At 37.2% G+C, this 24,051-nt stretch overlaps 1 protein-coding gene across 1 annotated transcript in view; it reads left to right on the forward strand.

Moving 5' to 3' along the window:
* DISC1 (DISC1 scaffold protein) overlaps positions 1-24,051 on the forward strand; it is a 189,506-nt gene that overhangs the window by 72,992 nt on the left and 92,463 nt on the right. The window contains 3 exon segments of the mRNA XM_042025244.1: positions 4,021-4,075; positions 8,554-8,656; positions 19,477-19,665. Coding sequence (XP_041881178.1) covers positions 4,021-4,075; positions 8,554-8,656; positions 19,477-19,665 — 347 coding nt within the window.

Below are 24,051 nucleotides of genomic sequence, written 5' to 3' on the forward strand. Positions count from 1 at the left end.
GCTAGTTAGCCTTCCTTTGAACAAAGCCACTTCCACAGTATCTGTAATTCCTGCATGCAAATCATAACTTCTCAGAAGATTCTTTAAAAGACATTTTGAACATTATCTATTATATCATGATGCTTAATGTCCTCTGTGGTCATGTGGGAAGCCTGTGAAAGAGAATGGTCTAGTTCACACATCCTTTACAATTCTTAGTCTTCCCTCTGTCCCCTATTGCATTGAAATGTCTTCCTTTATTTTGCCTGCACACCATTCCCAATTATGAATATTATCTCAGCAGGTTCCAACTGTATTATTACAATTAAATATACTTAGTAGCTATTCTTTAATATCAGTAAAATGAGATACTTGAGGAGTACTGCCTGAAGTGTTTGGATCTTAAAATTTCTCCCATAGTCTGTTGTTACATGCCAGATCAACCTCAGTTCCTGAACATGCATCATTCCCATACCCTCCTGCAGCTCTCAAGCCGAAGTCTGTGTTTTGCCAAAGTACTGCTTCATGTATCATCCAGAAATGCAATCATTCCTCAGCTCCTGCTTCCCTGTTCTAGTCTAGCATGTATACAGTGATACTCTGGGATACAGCAGGTGTATGTTCCTTTTCTTCTTTCCTTGTAGTGGATCCCAATGTCTGTAAGTCCGTGTCATTTAAATGAAAGGCCCATGTGGCTAGCTGCATGGATGAAGATTCCTGTGGGTTCTGCAAGTGTTAAAAACCTTTCTTTTCCTTCGTATTTAGTCAGTTAAATTTGTATTAATTGAATTCCTGTCTTACTCTAGTCCTTTCATCAGCTGGGTCAAGAACTTTGCTTTTTCTGTGATGGAGTTAGCTTATACTGAATTTGAGAAGTAAGCTCTAAATGGTCCTTATAATGGATTGCTAAGACTGTGAGGAGAAGCTGTCAAATTCTTGATTAGCTGTTCTGTCAGAGAAGAACAGCAACGAGTAGATGCCTTCCCAGGCAAGAATTTAATGTTATTCCAAGGAGCTCTTTCTAAAGCCATTTACCCTTGTAGTAATACCTAAAGCAGCTTTTAAGATGACAGAATGCCCCTCTTAAAATGAAATACGATGCTCCAGGGTGGTTGTAAAAGAAAATACTGTTTCTGGTTCAAGTCACATGTAACAGATCATGGCTGTTAAAGCTCTTTGTTGGTAGAATGAATCAGTATTGACTGCCTGGTTACTCTTGTAGGTCATTACCTTGTCAGCTAATTGGAAAGCTTGTGAGGGCCTTCTCTGTGACAGTATTTTGTTGTAGAAGAAAACAACCTGGGAATAAATGTAGTTAAAAGCAGTTTGTAGTTGGTAACTATGGCTGGTTTGTACGTGGTCTTGATTGCTGTGTGTGCATTGTATGATGGGCTAATCTCTACAAGGGGTAAGGCATTCCTATGATATCATTCTGAAGGCTAACAAGGATTCGAAGGAGAGTACTACTGTGAAATTCATACAATAAATAATACAAATACACTTGTAAGAGTCTTTGTGAATGCTGTATCTCTAATAAAAGGATCTTTAGTTTTGAGTCCCTGGTTAATCCAGCTATCACTAGCTTGTGTCACATTAATTGCTTACTAATGATATCCTTTATTGATATAGGTCAGATTAATATAAAATTCCATTAAAACTATAGTTCTGCAAAATCATCTTAAAACTGTAGTTCTGGTGTCATTGAAATGGCAGTATTTGATTCCTTATTTATTTTTCAGTGACTTGTTAGAGACTCATAGAAAAGAAATCTGGGTATAGAGTGTTTTTTCCCACTCAGCACCTGGTCCTGAGAGTCTGCATGGGCTTGTGTACCTTGTTAGCAACACAGATTTGACAACTGGGTCCTAGCTTGCAGTGCTGTTCTGGATGCATTGTTTCAAAAGAAGTTAAAAATTGATCTCTGTTCCAGTTAGCTGTGTGAGTTCTGCAGAGCAGTGAAATGTATGAACCTGGGGCGGCTTTCTGTGAGGAAAGTAAACAGAAAAGAGGAAGAGCACACAGAAGGTATTTGTTGGATAGAGTTGCCAGCTATATATTGTTGTTCTTCTGGCTATAACTGCGCTTTACATTTTATTATTGGCTGGCTCTTTTGAGTTGAATTTTATAAGGCAGTTTCAGTACAATTGGGTCAGTCACCCATTATTCATTCAATTACACACTGCAGCCTTGCTGCTGCTCTTTGACTTCTGTACACAAAGCCCATCTTTTTTTTTACATAACCTGACCAGCTCAGATGCCAATTGTAGGAGATGCTGAAAGTCACTGGGAGCTCCAAAGCATAAGAAAAGAAATGGCTAAATAGTTCATTCCCTCTGGCATGCCCAGAGGCAAGCAGGGAGCTGATAATGGCATCATTACACATGCAATACTTTGTGTTTTGCACATATATTGCTGTAGAAAAGGGAGAAAATTGAGACTGCTATGTGGGAAATGTCATTAAACTTTTACATAGGAAGGCAGCTGCATTTCTGTTTGTTGCATTTCACAGGTGCTGGGGTGGTAATGAGGTGACAGGCCTTGCTGGGCTGTAGATAGAAAAGGTGTGTGCTCCATGAAGCCGGGTATTAGGATAGCGATGCAAATGGATGCCTCGTTAATGTGATTAAGTGATGTGCTGAATTCTGCCTCTGAGGCTATTTCACTCCTGTGTGCAGTTGGGCAAGATGGTCCAACCAGCCTTTCTGTAGGTGATCAGTAGCTAAGTGCAAGTCCAACGTCACATGCTTTGGGATTCAGGCTCATGAAAATGCTGACTCTTGAAATAGGGCTCAGTAAGTGCTGTGCTTAGAAAATAAGAGCAGGTTCTCAAAAGAAAACTGAAATGCATAGAAAAGAGAAATGCACAGGCAGCAGAAACTGTGTGCATGTCAAAACAGGCACTCAGTCATAGTGTGCTTTCTGAATAACAGTGGCTTGTGTTTCTTCCACTTGTAAGATGAATGCAACACTGCCTTACCATGCAAGAGTATCGTTGAAATAAATCCAGTGATGTCTCTGAAATGTTTGGATATTTCAGTGCCAAACACTAGAGAAAAGCTCAGAAATAAATTAATAGTTCTTATTTGGGAAAAACAGTAATGGTAGATCATGAAAGAAGTAGAGGTTTTGTAACACAGGTGTGAGGAAAAATTGAGATGCTGCTAATGGAGAGTGCTGTCATGTACACAGAATCGAGGTGTTTGACAGAAAAGAAAGTAGCATGTGATAAAGTAATTGAACACTGCATAAAAAGTGTATTCCTCCTAAGCCAGAGAGAGAGGAGTATTAAAGTTGCAAAAAATAATCTCTCTCCAAACTCCTGATGTTTGATTTGACTTGGATTTTTGAACTTCATGTTAAAAATGTAAATGGTGAATTTATTTACAAGAACCAAAGGCAAAGGTTTACTTTAGATTTGGTAATATAAAAGTAGGAAACCTACTTGCTTATAATATGTGGAAGAAAACCTTGAATTTGTTCATACAAGCATGGGTGATGCCTCAATTTCAGCCCACTGTTCCATCAATTTGATACATATATTTGGTAGGTTTTTTGGATCTGAAGAAACTGAGTACTGGTATTTCACGTAAAATTACTGTGAGAACAAGTGACTGTAGTTGAACTTTTTCTGGTAGAGGTGAAAACTGAGTTGTAAGAGGATAGTAAACTGCCAATTCTTTGTGTCAGAAATGCCTTTGTGTTAGGTGTTTGGATGATAGTCTAGCAAAGCACCAGTCCTGGACATTGCCAGGAACTTCTAAGACATTACGATTACACAAATAATTGTAATTATGTTTCAAATGGTAAGTAAAAGCTGTATACTCATTAATAAAGAACTGTAAAGGTGCTGTTAGTCACTAGCAACCCTGAAACTAGGTGTAGTTTTTATCTTGGTTTTATGTTGGCTCTGTTGTGTTTGTACGAGTCAGTTTAACACTTCTGTATGAAAATGTGTCTTCTGTAGCAGACTGTGTTGAGCAGAGGTTAACTTTATTTTATTCTACTTATTTATTTTATTTATTTTATTTTAATTCCTTCTAGCCTTCAGGAGAAAGAACAAATGTTCAGCATGTCCATTAAAGAAACTACTGCCAAAGTAAGTACACGTTTTCAGTTCTTCAGAATGTTTTCGGAAGCAGATCACAGCTTGCATCTTAATAAATTGTCTTTGTTTTGGAAGTTGGTTTTGTGGTGTTCCTTCTAAGAAGATTTTGCACATAAATATTTTTAAGCATGCACTGGAAAGCCCTCCCCAACTTTTTGTTTGAACAGGTCACAGAGATTATAATACTTCAGGAAGCAGATGGAGTAATCTCTTCTTTCTTGGCTTTTTTACTAGTGATCAGTCCTCTTGCTCAGGTCTCTATTCAGGAACAGACTCAGCTTCATGAAATCATGGTCATAGCTGAATGTTTTAGCTCTTAATACAGAGTCTCTTACTTTCCTCTCTAACTGGTTTTGTTGATGTAAAGGGAAGAGCATAAATTAAGTACCTCTTTTCCCAACCATTTCACTAATAATCTAGCTAGCAATCTCATTTTCATACCCCTTTAAAAATACAAAGAAAAGTGATATAGTATATTCAGCATAATTTTTGTTTCTAACCAGAAATGTTAATACTTTTTCCTAATTTTTCTTATTTCATGGGCTCCTCTCAAGAAGTGTAACACTGAAATTTAATTTCAGAATGGCTCAGTTGCTCCATGAATGCTCTAAAAAAAAAGTTCCATTTGCTCTAGCTTATTCACATAGATCTGTATGAAACAGGGAGCAAAAAATATTTCTGGGTTTTGATTAATAATGAATTTATACTCTGAAATAAACTTACTTTTCATGTTCTTTCTCTAATAGCACTCACCTAAATCACTAAAACTTTTGTCTATAATCTCTTCTTCCTAATCATCTTGACCAACATTTTCACTGTGCACTGTTAAAAAGATAATTTGAAGCTTTGCATCTCATTATCACTCTTTCCTTCTCTTCCACTTTGAGCTCCTTTTCTTTATTCCTTGCTTAGACCCACATCTTGAGAAAGTTCATACAGACTATTATGATGATTCCCCCTGTATTTTTTAAATGACTATGAATGAGGTATCAAGGAAATTATTGTAACTGACCTACAGCTCATCTACTAAAATGAATGAGACATTCAGTAGCTCAATGTGATGTTTCAAGTGTTGTTTCAAGCTATTTGCAAGCTAAACCATAAGGTATGGAATTTGCCTTTTCCCCAGAAAATGTCTCATGAGGTTTTAATTTATCACCATAGTATCTAGAGACCTTTTCAATAACATCTGAAACATTGGGTAACAGTAGAGAAGTCTGTGAGGTAGAATTTCACAGCTTGCTTTTTTTCTTTAAATTTTCAATAGATAAAATACTATTTTAATTTTATTCCATTCCTATGTGATTACTTTTATTTGTTATGGAAGATAAATAGGAAGCATGTAGTGAGACTCCTCCAAATAATTTCCTATTTTGTTTATGCAGATCATCTCATCCTATTATTTTCATCTCAAAATAAATAGAGCTGGTCTTTGAAACAGTTTTATTGTATGGCGAAAGCATTCCTTTGTCAAAGGTCTGTCCTTTTCCCCCGTGCCTCTGGCATTTCTATGGCCTTTTCTGCCTCATCTCTCTTGTTTTCAGCTGTGGCTGCAAAAGCTAACTTTTGCCTGCTGATGAAGGGAACACTGTCCCCTATTCAACACCTTCCTTCAGAAATTAATATCTGCTTTCCTTAATGGCAAGATTGTGCTGTGTGGGAGACCAGGTAGACAGTTCCTTCCTTTAGGCATCATTAACAAAATTTCTTTATCTTTTCGAAGGTGCTGTTATAAAGAAATATGAAGGTTACTCAAAACTTCTTTTCTCTTGAGATGATTGGAGAGAGAGGGTCAATTCCAGTACTTTAGTTGCTGTCCTTGTCCCTGTTTTTGCCACTTTAGATTAACATCATACGCTGGAAAGATGGAAGAGGATGACAATGGACAAACTTGCCTTTGATATTTTGCTGCTTTTCATCTTGATTCCGCATATCTTTGCTAACCAGCTTCCTACTGGTTTCAGATAGACTGCTTTTTCGAGTAACGTTTGCATCTGAACGCAGATTAGTAAGGTATATTCCTAAACAAGAGGCTTTTTTTTTTAAAACAAACCCTCTGCTTTAAAAAAACCTCAGAAACCACTGAAGAGGATTTTTAAATAGATACAGTAATACTTGGCTGCAAAACCACTTTCCTGAAACTGAAAGAGTTTTTTTAGACTTTGAGCTTGTTGAGCTTTTTTTTGAGCTTGTTGGTCTGTGGGTCACAGCAGAGCTGGTCACTGAGAGCAGGGAAAGAGCATTGCTGAGGCCACAGGCCCCTGCAGTCAGGCTGGTTAGAGGAGGATGGTGTTCGCTGGAAGCCAAGGACACTGGCTCTGTGAGTGTTCACCATCCTTGTTAGCTAAGATATAACCTTTCCTTTGTGGCTGAATAAGCTACTGTCATGAATAATGGTATCTGTTATGAAGATAAAATAATTAGAAAAAATGAAAGGAATTGGAGCTTGTAGAATGGACCTGATGTAATGTAGAAGCAGTGCCATTAGTTTAGGGGATGTTACTTTGTCCTTCCCACTTGCTCATTTAGTTTTGTTGTACTATGCCATATGATAGGTCTGAAGATTAATGTTCATTTATCTACAGAATACATGTGACATAGATACAAGCAGAGGCCCGGCAACCTACTTATCTCATGTTCCAGAATAATCATCTCTGAGTTGGAGGGACTGCCTTTCTGCCTCTGGTACCTGCATTTGGTCCATCAATAAAGAGTGCCAGCAAGCTTTGTTCTGACAGTAGGGCTTACAAAGTGGACAGTGCTCACTAGAAACTGATTAAACATCCCAGCTTATTTTGCATAATTGCCAAACAGCTGTCTAGTGATAATGACTTTAAGTTACTATCAGCATGGGATATATTCATGCAGTTTTCCTGGAGCTGAAAGATTCCCCATCTAATTGCAATTCACTGAGCCATTTAGTGCCCCTAAAGAGAGAGTACTGCTTGGAAAGAAGTCATTAAAAACTTTCAGATTTATTTTAGAGATGGGCGACAGACATGGCCTTTGGGTTTTTTAGGCACGTTTATTCACCTCTGACAGGTTTGGGGTTTTAAAAATGTTTTAACTGAATTAGCTGGTGAGTCACTTATAAGGGTGTACTGAAACCAAGTGAGATATCTGGGTATTTAAAAATTAAAGGAGGTGCAGAAGCGATATGTGTTTTTAAACTAATAGGATGACTCTGAAGTCTTTAGAAGTAACAGTTACTGCTTGGAGGATAGTTCTGTTGACTCAAGAAAAAAATATGACCCATTTGTAGTTAACAGATAGTCTCAGTAAAGGAAGAAGGTGTTATTAAAGCTATTGTCATATATGAACTGTTATAATTTAATTGTACAAACAGATAAACCATTAGAACTATAAAATTTTGCTCTTAAAAAGTGAACTGATAACTGTGCCTCTGTTAACAAGCATGGCATTTGTTTTTGAGGAGGGAAAAATGGAAGGAAGGCAGGGGAACTTCTCTCTGGAGATTTCCTTTCACATCACATCATTTCAGAACTGGCCTGTGCCTATCTTGATTATTGCTTTACCTTTGGTTCCAATGAATGCAATGTTTTCTTAAGTGTCAGCTACAATTTTAAGTGTTTGACATCTGCCTCCAGAACAAGGGATTTGCCTTAGTTCAGTGAAGGGTTTTTGTTTGTTCGTTTTCCTTTCCTTCCCAAATGATGCAATATGGAGTAAATGCCAACATTTTTGAATATGTGGGGCTTGTATAAATTTTGCATGCTGCATAAGCTCCTTCTGAAGTGGCAGTGTACACTGAAGTGTAAGGTACAGAAACAGCTGAATTTCCTTTATATTTTGTTTTCTCTTTTCTCTCTCCGTGTTTTCAATACCAAAGCTGATTGATTGCTGAAGGACCTCCAGTTAAAAAGATAAAAAAGAGAGCAAGGGAAAATCAGAAACCTGAACCCTAGTCCTCTGTGTGTCCTGACTGTGAAACAAAGTACAATATCAAGCTGGTATAGCCTTAGTTGTTGCCTGTGCAAAAAAATAAGGCTGCTTTGCCTTTTTTTTTTTTTCAGTTAAAATGCAGAGCATGGTGTATTTTGTATAAAAGTCAGTGCGCATGGTATCTTATGGCATTTTAATCTCCAAATACTGGTTTACTTATGCTCCACTTCAAGCATGATTATTAATACTGAAATTGTACAGAATTTGTGAGATGGCCTTTCTTCTGTGTGCAGCCTCAGTATCTAGGTGTAAAACATGTCCTCTCTCGTGCAGGTAGCTAATGCTAATACCATTCCTTGTTTTAATAATAGAATGTGCAGCACAGCCTGGAAATTTTGATTCGTGTTGGGTGTTTCTGTGAAGACATCACTTTTTATTAAGCTTTTTTACCTTGCTTCAGGATGTTATGTCATGTCTGTAAACCAAGAACATTTGAAGCCCCATTTGAACTGCCTTATACTTTTACATTAATAAATTCTCTATCATGGCTGTCTGCCTCACTTTAGGTTTGCATGAGTCAGAAACTCTGCAGTACTTTGAGGAGGAAAGTGAGTGATATTGAGACTCAACTACCAGCTCTACTCGAAGCCAAAATGCTGGCTGTTTCAGGTAAGTTTTTAGTGATGAGAAGGACTAACATTCTTAAGGAGTGTATTAGAGCAGTTGTTGACCTCTTCATAACAGACTTGCTAGGAAAAGTTGTTCATGTGCTTATGTAGATCCCTTGAAGTCGTGGCCAGCCCAGCACAACAGGGCTATGCCATGCCTTGTGTAAGGTACTTCAGGTCCCTCTCTACAGTTTGGAACTCCTGGCAAAAGTCTGAAGCTGTGTGGTAGGCAGTAAACATGCAAAACACATGGTATTTTTCCGTAGGTGAAATTGATATATAATCATCAATAGCTGTTCCAGGACTCTATGAGTTACATTCTTAGAGCTCTCTAGCTAAGCTATAAATTTATAGCTAAGGTATCATAATTACAAGTGTGGCTTTAAATGACACTTTAAAATGGAATACAATAATTGGCAGCTTCTGCTGTTCAGATCATTAAACAACTAACGCTAGCAGCGAAAGAGCAATTTCATCCTTGGAGCACTCATGCATGTTATTTACAACCAGTAAAACACTGAAATGTGATTACAGAGTCTGATACATAACAGCCTTACATGGTACTTGCTTGGGATTGCTGCACTGTTCACCAAGGAGAAAAGGCAGATCTCAGTTCTTTCTCTTAAGTTGGAAGAGGTGGGTTTTCTAATTCAGCAAATGGTTTGCAAGTATTTCACTAGGTGTCTCTCTGCTAGACACCTGCCCTCAGAGAAGAAGCTGAGTAGAAGGGAATGAGGGCTAGAGTACAAGGAGTTTTCCAGTGTTACACCAAGTAAAGAAAGGCTAAAGGGTTTTTGATACATGTCAAGATGAGATGTAGCTCTCCATATGTGATTTATCTTTTCAATTATGTGCAAGAATCTGTATTGCACATACAAATTATTTTAAAATGACACCTTCTGCAGTGTCATGTTTTGTTTGCCAGAAGTGGATGATGTCAGGTTTGAGCAAAGTCCTAAAGGAAATTAAAGCCCAGATCTTGTACTGGTGCTGGGCACGCTCAGTTTCCTTACTTCTCACAATGCATTTTTTAAATGGAAATCCTCTTTATTTCTCTCTCCACCTCTAAGAGGTAAACCAGGCAATCGTCCTTCTCTACCCATAGGCTGTGTAAATGTAGGTAATTTTCTCACTTTCAGAAATGGGGTTTTATGGCTTGAGAACAAAGCAGCCCATAAACTGGACCTGCAACTGCATGTAGGAAGCAATTGGCCAGAAAAGCTGTATTGCAGTCTGACACTTGGAGAGAGTGAATGACAACTTGAGGACCGTTTCCAAAACATTCATAACAGTATTTTATACTTGTTAGCTCTTAAAAGAGGTTGCTTGTTTCAGGAATGAATTCCAAAGGCAATTTAATGCTGCTCTTTCTATAAACTGTTTTTACAATTCTTTGACTGCCTTTCTATGCTTTTTAAGAAGTATCAGTGCAATTTCTTCGTACTGATAAGAAGCACCGTTTCTTTTTTCACTCTTGCTTCAGGGAATTTTAATGACTGTGACTGGTACAATCCTAATTTGTTACTAAGGCAGAATTCTACATAGCATGGTTGAAAATCAAGGACGAAAGGTAATTTGGTTACAGTGGATACTGTAATTTCTTTACCTCATTGTAAGATACTGATACACTTAGTCAATGTGATGGAGCTTATTTATGTAAAATGCAAAGTTATATATAGAGGACACAGGGGAGATATAAGAATAAAAAGAAAATTATTTCTCTGATGACCTGTAAGTAAAAAAGAAAAAAAAAAAAATCTGAAAACACCAGGAATAGTCTTAGAGCATGCAGTGAATAAAATCAGAAAAGCCAGGATGTGGAGCGAATTGCGGCTAGCTAGCAGAGAAGCAAGTCAGGAAGAAAAAATTTGATAAATGCAGAAGAAGAAAGAGGAAGGAAGAGATAAAAATAGTGGTGGGGTTTGTTTGTTTTTTTGGTTTTGTTTGTTTGTTGTTTTTTGTTTTTTTGTTTTTTACTTAATAAGGCAAAACCAATGAACAGTGGATAATGGAGGAGGCTGAATTACTCTAGTTTCTCTGTATTCCTGTGTTAGGAGTAAATGAAAGGCACCTCTTAAGGAAGGCATAGTTAAGAAGCATGTTTTAACCTTCTAAGTACTGGCTAAGATTTAAGCAAGACTCTTTATGTACATATTTCCTGATCTCTCAGCAATGTTATTGAACAATGTTATTGAACAGCCTGGATAATTATTCAATTGTTAGAAGTTGGAAGAATGTTCAGTTGGGTAATATGCAATTATTTAAGGACACTCTTGGAACAGTATGGCATTCAGAAGGAATTATAGTGTCCATATGTAAATATGCAGTAATAATAAATTTTACTGCTCATAAGTCAGAGGTTTTCATTTAATCTCGAAACACCAGTCAGGGTTAAATGTCTGTTACTTCTTTTTATGTAGCAGTTACATAATTCATTCAGACAATGTCTTTAAAAACATTACTAATGCATACTGAGAACAACTGTTTTTCTCTATACAGATGTCACATCATTTTTGATTAAAGTAGCATTTTTGAGGAAGCAGAAAGAGTTAAGTGACTTTGGAACAGTGTCAAAACGAAAAGGTGACTGTATCCCAAAAGTTAGATTAGATGAGCTAAAGAATAGAGTTATTAAGTGAAAATTAGCTTTCAGAGCTCATATGTGGTGACTTAATGATGTGATGACTTGGAAGGCGTGATATATACCTCAGCCTTTAATGGCTATCTTGACAGCTTCAGACAACATTAATTTGCTATATGGACTGTACTTTCTAATACAAATACATTGATTTAAAATACTGATGTATTTGCCCCAAAAAATGTAAGAATATAGTTGATATTATTTTTAGAGGAAAATACCACAATAAATACAGTGTAAGCATAACAGTTCTGTTAGTGCTGTCAATACAGCACCTTGGATTTTAAGGCTGTATGATAAATGATACTGTAAAGATGCAAGAGACAATACTATGTATATAAATGCCTCTCCTTCCTATTATTTCATTCTGGGAAGAAGTATAAAATTAAATTTGGAAGAGAAAAAAAAAAATTTGTGAATATTTGGATTATTGAAGGCCATAAAATAAATAAATTCCAGTGAGCTTTTGTATAGGAAAAAGAAAATAAGCCCATACTTACGCATTCAAGAGGTATTTCTATCAACAGTTATAATTCAGAAAGTTTATATCAGCACCTCACTTACTTCTGATTGGCCTGTTGGGACAAATAACTAATAATTAATACTCTGGAGATGCTAGCCCAGAATTTTTCTCCGAAGATAATTAGTAGGATCCTGTATTTTTCCAGTTTTTAAGTCAGTAGCTTTAGGTAATTATAGGTAACAAGTACTCCTGATGCCATGAGGTGTTACTGTTGATATGCACATTTGTAAATTCTCATCAATGAACTATTATAGTTTAGCATCTGGTAGGTCTTTTTTTAATTACAAAAAACACCTTAATGTCAGTGCTTAGAAACCTGCATGTGATTTTTCTAACAGCTGCTTCTTACAGTGGCTCTTAACATGCTTATAAAATTTTGCAGTCAGTTATAGGAAGAACATGACAGTACGTGATACTCTGTTCTTTTTTTCAGCATTGTGTGACAATTTAGCATGAAATTTTTCTAGGGAATAAATTTCAGATGAAATAATTGGAAGCTGGTAAGAAAATTCAAGTAAGATGGTGTTTAAGCAAGTGTGAACACAACTGTAGAAATATTATTGAATCTTATTGTTGTATTTTGAGCTGTTTTACACAAGAGGAAATAATAAGAAATCGTGTGTTTCTGGTTTTTCCTTAGTGAGAAAATAATTTTGAAATAGGAGGGAGGATGCAAACTAAAATGAATTTTTAGTCCTGTTTTGTCTGTTTCCTATATTTGAATAAAAGAGGTTTATTGAGGTACATTTTACAGTGTTTTCATAGGCTCTTTGAGAACTTTTTTTCCTCTCGAGAATGCATATTAGCATGGGACTGGATAGCCAGAAAGTGGCTTAATGGGAAGCTAAGCAGGCATGAATGAAATACTGTGTTTATCATGTAGTTATCCATGAGATGCATGTCATTAACTTTCCTTCTGTCTTTGCAAACACAAATTAGATCCCAGCACAGGAGTTAGAGTGAGGTGACATGTAGCTTAAAAAAAAAATTGATCTTAAAACTGTCTATACCAGTTAGAGATCATATGTCATGATCCTATAAATATCATTACCTCTGTTTCATTAAGTACTGGCAAGTGGGAGCTGCTTGGAAATGATATTGTGGGATGATTTTCAGCAGTACAATAAGATTTTTTTTTTCCTTATGTCAATGTAAAAGCATGGTTTTAGAAATAACATGACATAAATACTAGATAGCATATTTCACAAAGCTTAATGTTAGGGCTGTTGCCTCTTTGGCTGCCCTTTGATGCTTATTGAGGGCAAGTTCAGCATGGATCCAACTGTAACAAAAAGAGCCCCGAGCTTTCCAGCTTTGGTACTAAGTATTCCTGTTGGGAATGCGTATGTTAGAGAGGGGACAGCGCCATCAGGCTGGAAGATGCCAGTGCAGGCAGAAGGACATTTTCCGCCATCCATCTGTGGTTCATGTTAATGTGGATGCCTTGTTTTCGTGCTGTGGTCTGTCATTTCATGCAGAAATATGAATGGACACATAGTTCTTGGTAAGATATCGAGTCCTTCCCCAGACATGCCACATACAGCTCTTAATTTGTCTTTCACTGGAAGGTGTTCCTGGTTTTTTTTATCTTTTCTGTTTCTGAGAACTGTTGTTTCGTAGTGGTTGCAGAACTTGCCTAGTTTTAGAGGCAAAAATAACAATGCCTCTTTGTGCCTTCTCATGAAGGCTCAGTTTTTTGATGAATTGGAGTCCAGCACAGGTCTGCATCTTGTCAGATGACATAGCTGGTTCCACACTTTCCTCTTCCTGATTCCAGCAGCAGTTTGGTTGATGGATCAGAGGCATATTGAGATTAATTCAGCTTCATGACTGCAGTGTCTGGTTCCAGCATTCAGTGCCGTGTATGGTCATGTCTTCCCACAACCCTCATTTTATACTCCACGGAATAAAATTTGTCCCCATGTATTGGTGCAAGCAGTGTACTTTTTGGCATGCCTGTTAACTCATTTAAAAAATAATGCTAGTGTGTCCCCCAAACCAACTCTCAAATGGTCCCTCAGACTTCAGACAGCTCTGTGTTGTTGTTGGTCCCCAGCCAGCAGTTAAGTACTATGTGGACAATCTCTCTGCTTACAGTGGGGAGGAGACTTGCGAAAAAAAAGTAAAACTTGTGGGTTGAGATAAGAACAGTTTAATAACTGAAACAAAATATAGTAATACTAATGTTAAAAATAACAGCAATAATGATGGTAATGGAGACAAGAGAGAGAGAGGCATAAAGCCCAAGACAGGCAAGTGATGCATAATACCAATGAAGTGGTGCTTACCATCCACAGACCAGTGCCCAGCCTGTTTCCAGGCAGTGATTAGTCCCTCCCAGCCAACTCCCCCCAGTTTATTTGCTGAATATGATGTTCTGTGGTGTGGAATATCCCTTTGTCCAGTTCGGATCAGCTGTCCTGGCCGTGCTCCCTCCCAGCTTCTGGTGTACTTGCTTGCAGAGCATGGGAAACTGAGGAGTCTTTGATTCTAGGCTAAGAACTGCTCAGCAACAACTAAAAACATCAGTGTGTTATCAACATTATTCTCTGCCTAAATCCAAAACAAAGCACTGTACCAGCCACTAAAAAGAAAACTAACTCTATCCCAGCTGAAACCAGCACATTATGCTGTTTGTCTTTTTAATCTCATTTTCAAGTCAGACTTCTGGATGTTACTGGCTTTCAGTGAACTTCGAGAGTAATTCATTGTAGCTGAAGTCCCAGCATAATATGTGACCAGACAGCAGAAAATCTTTTCTTCTGTTGGAGAAGTCAGTCATGAAACAACTTACTCTCTTACGCTTCTCTTACCCAAGCGGCTATCCCTGGAGCAGGAGAGAAGGTCAAGTTATCTTTTTGGCAGTTCCTTTTCTGTGATTTTGTGCTCAAAGGAGACATATTAGATGTGAGAGCTGTGAAGGGAAGGTTCTATCACCCTGTAGAAATGCTGTGCTGTGTTCTGGAGGGGATGAGAGAAAACACTTGTGGAAGGGGACAGAGATGTCCCTCTTTCCATTGTTACCTCTGATTTGAAATGTTATTACTTTTCGGTTTATTTATTTGCACTTTCCCCCTCTCCCCCACCCCTTTCTTTTTTTAAAATTTTTATTTCTGGGTTGTTCTGTGGTGACTGATTCAGTCTGGGTACAAGAGGCTCTCTGTGACTGAGAATTGCTCCTCCAACTGTATGTCTGTGGGGTCTCTCACCTTCTTCTAGATGGCAATTACCTTCCAGGATCACATCAATCATTCAGTTGTGTTATGCTTCATAAAAGCATTGACATGTGTTATTGCTTAAAAACAATAATTGCAATTCAAATATGCTGGATTTTTGTAAAATGTTTCAGGAGATGGTAGACTGTCCCTCATTTGCAGTTTATTTTTTCAGAGGTGCAAACACACTGGCAGTGCTTCCAGAATCTTACATTTCTGTCATGTCTTTAGCTTTTTCCCTTTCCTTTGTGAGTAGGTGAATGATATTTATTTTCTTCAATTTCTTTTGTGGTGTTGAAATCACTTTGTATCCTCATTAATCATAGGGTGGAAGATTTTCAGCCTTGAATTCCAGTGCCGTTGATAAATACTATGGTGGAAAATGCCCTAAGCTAAAATGTAAATTTTCACTTTCTTATGAATTATTAAAGGTAGTGCTGTTAGTATATGAAGAATTAATTTATAGATAATGATGAAGAATGACCAGTCTACTCTTTGCTACATTTAAGCTAGTGTCCAATAGATATGCTTTATTATTAATGAAAAGATTACTCCTTTGTCTGTACTACAATGAACATGTTTTCAGTGGGGTGAGACTTCTCTCTCTGCTTCAAGTATAACTAATGGCAACTATGGTTGTATGTAAATTCTGCCATAAATATGAGGAAAAAGTGTGAGTAAAACATTTGTGGACCCTTAACTTTATCTTATATTGTGAAGGGGGAGATATTAAATAAGTTTAATTAATAATGTATTTCTTGTTTTTTGCAAAATCGGATGCATTTCAAACCATATTTTTAGTCAATTTGTTGCTGGCAAATGGTATCAAAATAATGATATTTTACTTCAAGGCTATTAAATGGGCAGCAATCTGCCCAATATAGTAAAATCTGACAGTAAGCTGTTATAATGAGCGTGAGTTTGTGGCATGTAACTATCTCTCTCTCTCTCTCTCCATATATCTATATCTATATATCTCTATCTCTCTATATATATTTGATGTGCAGAGTACTATTTAGCTGTAGCCATACAAGGAAAATTTTAGGAAGAGAGGAAATAAGGGAAATATACTCATGTTTGCGCTAAGTAAAAGCAATTATAGGGCTGTTTTCTGCCTGGGCATTTTTTTAATTTTTACTGTTTTTCCAGTGTGGGTTGTTGTGCTTGATTTGGCTGGTATTTTTGGCATTCACATCAAGCCACTGGAGCTTACCTGATGTCGCTTTCTGTAGAGGATGAAGGATGCATGGCAGGAGAGAGCCCCAGAGGGCGAGATTAAGGAGGAAGATTTAACTTGTTTTGTTGCTGTCTTTTGAGATAATGGTAATGTTCAGTCCCTCAAAGTGAAGTGTACATACTCAGTTCCTTATGACAGTGCACTGCAAGCATGTTACCTGTTCAGAGCACTGGATACTGCAAGCTTGCTGCACCAGTTTGCACCCAGTATGTTTATGTAAACATGTATGCAGGGGCTAAAATTGCACATCTCTAGCGAGCATCACTGCAAGACAGGAGGGAAGATGGGAAAAGTGGCATCTTGCTCTTCAATCCCCTTCATAGAATCTCTGTCTCATGCCGTGGTTTAGACCAGAATCTAAGGTTTGCTCTTAGACTACTAACTCCTTAGCTTTGTTTTCTCTATACAGATTTTCTGAGCGAGCAGTCCTATTGGCTGCATGATTTTTGAGTTTTGTGGGAAGGGTTAGACTGACTTAACTAATATCAGCCAACTAGAACACTCTGTAAAACATAGCTCCAAGTAGTTGACAAAGTAACGGTTATTGTATTCACTTGGGCAAAATAATTATTTGATCAAAAGGAAGAATTTTAATATTTGAGGGTTTTAGCAGAATAAAATATCTTGACATACATCTTCAGAATGTTTGTATGGCATCCAATGTGATGTTGTCTCAACAAAAAAAGAATCCCACAACAAAACAACAACAACGACGAAAAAACAACCTAGGAGGGTGTTTTTCAATGCTGGCAGCTATGGATTATATATTAATTTTAAAATCAACTTTCTTATGACATTTAGAAAGCAGTTACTTTGCTTGCTGTGATTGAGGTCAGAGCTCACTGATAATGGTACTTGTGATGCCTGAGTTTTTATATGCTCTTCTGAATTTTCACTGCAGACTTTCAGACATTTTGCTGTCATGGGAAGCTGCATCAGGTAGGGTGTCTTTTTGGCTTTTGGGTGTGTATCTGATGCCATTTCCTTATAGCCTCAGTTTTGATGTAAACTTCTCCTCTGGGAATTCAGATCCATTCAGTATATATAAAACTTTCATATGCAATATCATACCTTTCTCCGTGCTGTCCTCTGAAATTTAACAGCAGGCTCCAAATTCTAATGAAGATTTTCTCACCTTCATGTTTTATTAAGGCTCTTGTGCTTTGATGCTTGGGATGAGTTCAGGTGAATAAAGGTGGACTCAAGTCTTGTTGCCTTAGAAGCATCTGAATATTTGCCATTTTTCCAGTGATTTTGTATTGCTTATCTTGCTGCTTTGTTTTGCCCATTTGGAAACATGATAAATTAAGGTAATAAAATTTGTGCTGTTGTTTCCCAGTAAAGCACTGATAAGCCATAAGAGCCTATGATTTTTAAAGTATGTTTGTAATTATTTAATTATATAATTCTTTGTAAGACAGAAGTGGCAAATAGGATTTTAACAGGGAATTAGAAATGAAGCACTTTTGACCTGTTAAAAAGAAACAAGAAAATGTCAGCTTTAAAAGAGGAAGAAGTTGAATGAAACTACTATAGCCTTGGGACTAAAAAAAACCACCAAAAAACCAAATGCAAAGAAAGACTACCACACTTAGCAATGTTCAGTCTTTAAACCTGACTTATTTGCTGAAGTTTTTAGCAAAGTATTTTGGTAAGTGCAGCGTCCCTTTGTCACACCTGCCCTTGTACAGCCGCTTGAGTTTGCAACAGAGTCTTTGCTGGTTTTTTTTATTTGCCATAATTTTTTAATTTGCCATAATTTAGGTTATTCTGATGTGGATTTGATTGTTTGATTTATGAAAATAAACTTTTAAATTGATCTCTTGTGTCTAAGCAACTGTTTGTTATATTGCTGAAACAAAACCGAAACCAAACCCTTACCTCTGAATAATGCTGGTGGTATTATAAAGTGATTTCAGAGGTCTAAAGTCATTACACATACTTCAGAAGCTGACAAGACATTTGTGTGACTGGATGTGTTTTATGTTAATATTTGGTTCAAGGCTAAATTTTCTAAGTGCCTTTACTTACTAGGTACCTTTGCTTATTAGATCATATCACCAAATTTTTGCTAATTTAGGATGTTATCAGAGTTTAAGTCTTATGCTAGAGATCTTCTTTCTTTTATTGGGCAATTCTATATGGAAATTATTTTTGTCAAGAGTTCTTTAGATTGAAGTGTGGGGGGTGGGGTTTGGGGGTCTTTAGTGTATTTGTTGGTTTGGTTTTTTTTCCCCCCAGCCAAGTATCTCAATCATTGAAAGGATTTTGGTACAGCTATGTAAATGTAGCATTTTAATAGTTACTCTACTGCTATTTAAAAGTAATTTAATGGTTGAGTATCTCACTGTCATTTAATGTTTATTATGGAGGACTTCTTTGTGACGTAAGGAAACATTCCTCTCCAGCTGCTTATAAAAATGGTTTTCAGAACGGTTAAGTGGATGAATGTTACTAGGCTACACTCTAAACCACTTGGGAGTTGAACTTTTTACTTGGATCCCTGTCCAAAGGAACCAAACATTTTTAAAAACTCCAGAACAGCATGAGCTGGTGCTGCTGAGGCGTTCTGCCTGTCCATGACATTTCATGCTTCAGGGAGAGCCAGAAGTGGAGAGTTGTGACTTCTGGATATATTCTCTGAGAAGAGCATCTCCTGATGATCTTTGCTTGAGGTGGAGGCCATTTAAGAAATGCAATGTGTCATTCATAAACAACCTTCTGGTGCTTGTTACAAAAACCAGCACAGGGCTGCTTTGTTCAGGGATTAAATACTTCACGGTCCAGCAGGTTGACAGCCTCTATTTCAAATGTACTGTGAATTGAGGGGTCCTCCAAAAGAAGAAAATGGTCTGATAGATAACACTGCAATGATCAATGAATTACAGTATAGCATTATTTGAAGTGTGAACCCGTACGAACAGGTTTCCTGAAAACATGTAAATTGTATCAATAATTAAAGAAAATACCATTTATGTGTGTGTAAGGTTAAATCAGCTACAATTGTTACTATTGTAATATTAATGAAGTGGATGCTTGCAAAGCAGTTAAGCAGTTTTTCTTTTTTTCCTCCAGTTGGTCTTTCAGTTGCTGTTGGGAAGTATAATTGCCTAATTTCCCAGGATTGCTATGTAAGCTACTGATGTTGCAAGTGTCTGCTTCATTGTCTTTTTCCTCTTTCTTCCCCCTGCCCCCACAAAATATGCAGGAGGTAATTTTGGCACTGCGAAGGATCTTGCCGAAGAAATAAGATCACTAACATCTGAGAAGGAGGGACTGGAAGGACTTCTCAGTGAACTGTTGGTTCTGAGTGCCAGAAATACACGAAAATTAGAGAGAATTAAAGATGATTACACCAGACTGAAGCAAGAACTTGAACAAGGAGAGACTGCCTTTGGTAAGTAGTTTACAGATTGTTAAGCTTTTTTCTCAGTCCTGATCTCCTGGAGGTGTGCTGGGTTTGATGCATCATTCTGCATTTCACAAAACATAGTGATTGTTCTGAGGAAAGTCTGGCAATGACCTAGATCAGCAGTATGTTCAATATCCTCTCAGCTGTTTCCTCTGGAGTTGGGGGAAGCCATGGGGAACAAGGGATACCCCAGCAATATACCACTTTTTGAATTCTATCTTAGCCCAGTTCTCAAAACCTTTCTTTTCTAAGCCCATTTCTATCATAGTGATGTTGGCACTGTGCTTGTATTCGCATACAGAGGAACATGTGGTCTTTATGCAGAAGCAGTAGATGTGTCTGGCTGTGACTACAGGAACATGTTTAGTATATGTAACTAAGTGTTTAGTGTGTACATCTATAACACATTTGGTGGTGGGTCTGAATGTATGAGGTGCAAGAGATTCCTGATTATGAAAACAAGAGTTCTTGTAGTAAATTTGTGTCTGAGGGGGAGTTTAAACAGCTTGCCAAGTGCTGCTCTCACACAACTATGAGCAGTGTGTTTGGGTTGTAGTGTCGTGGTGGAACTGGGGAGGTTGTCTGCCATTACTGGGAAAGACAGATTATCAAATAGCAAAGTCATTCCTAGACTTGACTTACTCTCTTGTCTGCTCTACTCCTGGAGTTGAAGCAGATAAAATGGCCTTGCTGCTTGCTTGAATGAAAAGGCTCAGTAATATTTGATTGATTACAAATGTACAGTTACTATAATTACCTCTAAACAATTAAATATAATTCTGAGAGCTATTTTAAATCTCTAGGATTTTGAGATGTCTTTCCTTTTTCAGGATCTTACGAGCAGTAGGTTGGGTGAAGAGAGGAAGGTGCCTCTGTTTTAGAAGCATATGAAGTTTCTTCATAGGCAAGTAGATAAGTAGAGCTACCTTAGAAACAAGATGATTTGTAGGCAGCTGGATACATCTAAGACAATGTTTTAAAAATTGATAAAATAATGTATATACACACACACTTCTAGATAAGAACTTGGTTTTTTAGAATCTAGATAAAATAAAAAAAAAAATTCCTCAAATTTGGTGCTTTGTGATACAAACCCAGAAATGCAGATGAGGTAACGCTTCTTTCCTTGGATTTTCAAGTGAGTTGAAAAGGGTTCTGACCTTCTAATCAGTCCATTTTGTTTCTCTCTTATTTCTAGGATGATTAAACTTCCTATAATACACATGTACCTTCTCATGTTTGTTTTAGTTCAGCAGGGTTTTAAATAAAACCTTTGCAAGACTCTTGCTGAAACAACAGAAATGGTATCAGTTTATAGGCTCTTCTTCTCCTTTTGCATTTATATGGCTGTAAGGAGATACCTTCTTCACATGACCCCTACTGTCCAGAATTTGTGACAATAAATTTCAAAATACTGAGTGTTTACTATGTAGATTTTCTTTTAATTTATTGTGATTCTGTAGGCATAAGGAGAAATCTAAGCTTGTGTTAAAATAAAATGCTGTCAAGTAGATACTAGTCAGAGATACATAAATTGAAACCTGACATCTTCCCTTTTCGTTGTCCCTGACTCTTTACATGTGATCTACCCTATTTTCTCCTTTCAAAAATGGAAATATCTGAGAACACTAGCATGGGTTTGATACCAACACATTTAACTGAATGTAAGCCTTCAGATATACTCTGGAAAACAGTATGCAGATGATGTCTTGAGGAAGAGAGGCCACCTTTATGAAACAGTGCTATTTTGCACAGCACTTTTATGTTTAGGGAATAAAGCATAAAGAACTGGAATACAATTTTGTTGCCATTTGTTTTTGCTGTTGTTTGAAAGAACTGGAGATAATTGTGTTGGCTTTGTCTGCACTGTGAAAGGTGTAATTTGAGTTGGAGTAGCTGACCTGACTTACTTCACAGCCTTAGGCCTGGTGTTTCATTTATGCCAATAAAATCTGTGTTGCTGCAGAGAAAGGCAGTTCTGCCTTTTTTTCTGTGTTCCTGCCCCAACCCGTATACTAGGTCAGGGTTAGGGTTAGGTCCTATACATGTCTATTTCTCTGTCATCTGGCACTTGAATTGTTGTTTTGTGCCTGTGAGCTTCTTGAAAACTTACTTTGATTTTTTTTTTTTTACTGAACATAATACTATTTTGTATGGAAAATATAAGACAATAAAATTAAATGTTAAAATATGTGTGTATGTTTGTCTTTCTCTTGTGTATAAATTGGTCACCTATTTTTTACTTCATTAATAATTGTTGATTTCTCACAGTAATGCAGATATAAGGAAGCAGACATCAAGGGAAGAGACTTAATCACACAATAATCAGAGCTGGAATTTTAAATAGGACACATCATTAGCATGTTAATGAATTTTCTCACTCTGTGCCAGCTGCCCAAGTATAAAAGATATTGCAGATGTAGTGCAAAAATCAGGCTTGGCTTACTGCACTGAGAGCTGTCAGTGCTCCCTATAAAGGAAATTTGATAAAAAATACTCTCATATTTTTAGAGATGCTCAAAAATATGTTTTTCATGTTGGATAATAGAAGCATTGACAAGCAACGCTATGTATTAGCGTTTTAGGATGAATAGCACTAATTTGCCCTTTAGACATTGACTTTCTTCTGAGGCCGTCAAAACGCTGCTATAAAAGTGATTAACTTTTATTGTCATTTTGCAGATAGGAAAGCCAGAGACTTAGAGGTCATGTAATTTACCTGGAATGGGGGTGAAACAGTTTCCCAGTTGATGGTCTAGCATCAATCCTGATTGAATCAATCACTTGCAATAAACAAGTGAAACCAAGTGGTGCTGCGATTCTGTGTGAGCTTTATATTCTTCTGGACCGCATGACATGATGGTTCTGGGAAAATCACTGAAGGTCTTGTGCTTCATCATTGAGCAGACCTGTCTTATAAAGTCAGAAGGTTCTGTCGTGGCAAAGAAGAGAACTGCTTTCCAGCCCAAAACAACTAGACTTGCGTTCCAGACAAGTGAAGCTTAATTGATTGCCTGTCTGCCAAACTGTTGGATTCTGCTTATAAATCCTGGCTTGGGTTGATTGGCATTTGTAACCCAGGGCTGGAAGTGAAACTTACCCTCTTGTGGTTTTCTCACCACCAGTACTGATGGGCGAGTTTTCCTGCCTCGTCTGCTGAATTCTTTTCCTGGCTGCTCTCAGCCTTTTTTTGCCCCTGTTACACTTTTGGGAAAGCATCTCCTGTAAGTAGTGCATGTACACACACAACTAGGGGGGACTGTGCTTCCTGATCTAATTGCTAGGTTGTGCTTGCCAAATCATGTTAAGTAGAATTTCTATACTGAATTAATTTCTGGAGGAAATATAAAATAAAGGCCTTCATGCACATGAAAACAGATTTTTAACCCTTTAAAAAAAACCCAAAACCCCAACTACTATTTGAAGGCTGATATTTCAGTCTCTCTCCTCAACTCTTGTTGCCATCCTTGAGTTTTATTGTTTTAGAAATTGCTTGTGTAAGTCCTAAAGCTCTTACCAGCCTGCTTGTAAAGTCAAGCTTTCTGGAATTGAACAGATACATTTAATAAACAAGGAACTAGATGTAGCAGAGGGGTTTCTTGGGAAGCTGGAAATTTTTCACACTCAGTTTTACTTTTTGTTCAATACACACACCATGCATGCTTGCACAGAATATTTCACAGTGTTTTGGCCTTTTAACAGAAGAAAAGCCTATCAGAGTCCATTTTTTAATCTGCTTTTTTTTTTTATAAAAAACCCCAACATTTTAGCTGTAGAATACTACTTAGGAGTGAAATGTTTTCAGAATGTACTTCAAAGAATAACAAAAATTCTGCTATTGCTTTTATAGTCATTGTTCCAAAAACCGCATATTTGACTGTTACTGAGGATGAAATTAATTAGTCTAAAACTTAATATTGTGTGGACAGCAGAAAGCACTAGTGGTGCTGCTTAATGTAATACTCGCTATTACATACTGAAATATTTATGAAAAGAAGGTTCTGTGCTTCATATGCAATTGTATAGGGTGTGATTTATCAAACTGTTAATGATCATTTGCTACAAAGCATTTTTATTCTCTTTCAAAGACTTTTTTTTCTGGTAGGTGCAACACAGAAAGTCCTACAATAGAGACACGTGCAGTGTGCTTTGCACTGGGAAACCTACCGTTTTTGTTTGTTTAAATATTTGTTTTGAATAATATCTGTAATACAAAGGCTTCTCTATTTCTCTTTACAACTGGTCTTTGGAATGCTATTTGAAGATGTCTAAAGATTATCAACAATTTTACACCATTTTCAATTTTTGCAAAAAATACCAACTAAGTATGACATAAACCCATGTGCCTGTGACACAACCAGAATGATTCCA

This window comes from Corvus kubaryi, unplaced genomic scaffold (assembly GCF_017639235.1).
Source record: "Corvus kubaryi isolate FWS band 111438036 unplaced genomic scaffold, C.kubaryi_AGA036_p1.0 37266, whole genome shotgun sequence".
NCBI lineage: Eukaryota > Metazoa > Chordata > Aves > Passeriformes > Corvidae > Corvus > Corvus kubaryi.